Source organism: Sinocyclocheilus rhinocerous, unplaced genomic scaffold (genome assembly GCF_001515625.1).
Source record: "Sinocyclocheilus rhinocerous isolate Xijiao unplaced genomic scaffold, SAMN03320098_v1.1 scaffold1542, whole genome shotgun sequence".
NCBI classification, from domain to species: Eukaryota; Metazoa; Chordata; class Actinopteri; order Cypriniformes; family Cyprinidae; genus Sinocyclocheilus; species Sinocyclocheilus rhinocerous.
The window spans coordinates 667,874-669,208 of NW_015666540.1; the positions used below are offsets into that span (position 1 = coordinate 667,874).

General features: G+C 35.3%; 1 protein-coding gene across 1 annotated transcript in view; it reads right to left on the minus strand.

Annotated features, from left to right (window-relative positions):
• Window positions 1-1,335, minus strand: part of LOC107732629 (myelin transcription factor 1-like protein) — a 69,396-nt gene that overhangs the window by 20,670 nt on the left and 47,391 nt on the right. Inside the window, exon 10 of the mRNA XM_016544026.1 lies at window positions 469-576. Coding sequence (XP_016399512.1) covers window positions 469-576 — 108 coding nt within the window. The remainder of the gene's footprint in view (window positions 1-468; window positions 577-1,335) is intronic.

Genomic DNA, 1,335 nt, shown 5'->3' on the forward strand with positions numbered 1-1,335 from the left:
TTGGTTAATTTTTTATGTGCACCTGTGGGTTCAATATTATGTTGCTATATAGTGGGGTTCAAAGATCTTTGAAAAAATGCTTCTATTTTGGATTTTTCATATTTTATTTGTACATTTTTCAATTCAAATTTTTACTGAATTTAATGCTATATATATATATATATATATATATATATATACATATATATATAGTAATTTTAAAAATAAATCACAATAATTATATTACTGCAATTATGTAATATATAAAATGAAAACTGAATGTTAAATAGCTATTTGTCTGTTGATTAACAATAGCTTAAGATGTATCAGTGAGAAAGGAAAGTCGTTTTTAAAGAACAAGAATAAATACAAATAAAGGTCTTTAATTATTTTTAAAGTGGCAATGCACTCTGTTTTGTGAAAAGCACTATAAAAATACTTGTAAATATGAATAGGATTAATGTTCTGTTCCATCAAAAACTCAGGTACCTCAGGACACGGTCTGACGCCTGGTTGGACTTGGAGCTGTCGCAGGGGTGATGTTTCTCCTGAACCTTTGCCATCTTCTCGGCGGCGGCTATGGGACATCCCGAGAGACTGCAACAACAGCAGAGCAATTTATGTAGTGTTAACATTATGTTACAAGCAGCATGTAAGGGCACACACACATACACACTCCCAAACGCACACACATGCCCTAGCAGATAGCAGAAGTTGAAGAACAAAGTGAGATATGAGGGAATGTATAATACCAGCATATGGAGACAAGTCTGTCAGAGAGAATAGTCAGCTTTTTATGACATTCTCTCAATACAGACTTCCAACATGTTTGCAAAATCCTGTGCGGTACATGGGGATATTTATGTATGAATTATGCATTTCATGTGGCCTAGTTCTATAGTATGAAGGCAAAGCTTTGCAGATATCTGCTGGGCATTTCTGGCTGGCTGGCTTCAGAAAGCTCCTCACAGCGAGATTCCGCAGTCATTTCAGAGAGACACTACAGCAAACTGAGCTTCAGAACATCTAGCTACGCTCCCTTGCTCTCCTTTTTTTCTCCTTTCTCTCTTGCTCTCTTTCTCCCTCGTTGTTTCTTCCTCTCATTACTCTATCTTCCTCTCCGTTTGTTTATCCCTCATTTCTGTTTCATTTCTCTCATTTTTCTGTTGCTTTCTCTCTCTATGTAATCCTTTGTATAGCTGGGAACTGTCTTCTTATCATCTGCAATTTTCGTATTCTGGTTATACGGAAACCATTCAGTCATTCTCAAAAAATACAAAAACTTAACCAACATGAGACAAAAATACAAACATAAAAATCTAAGACATATAGACTAATCTAACACATGAACACACG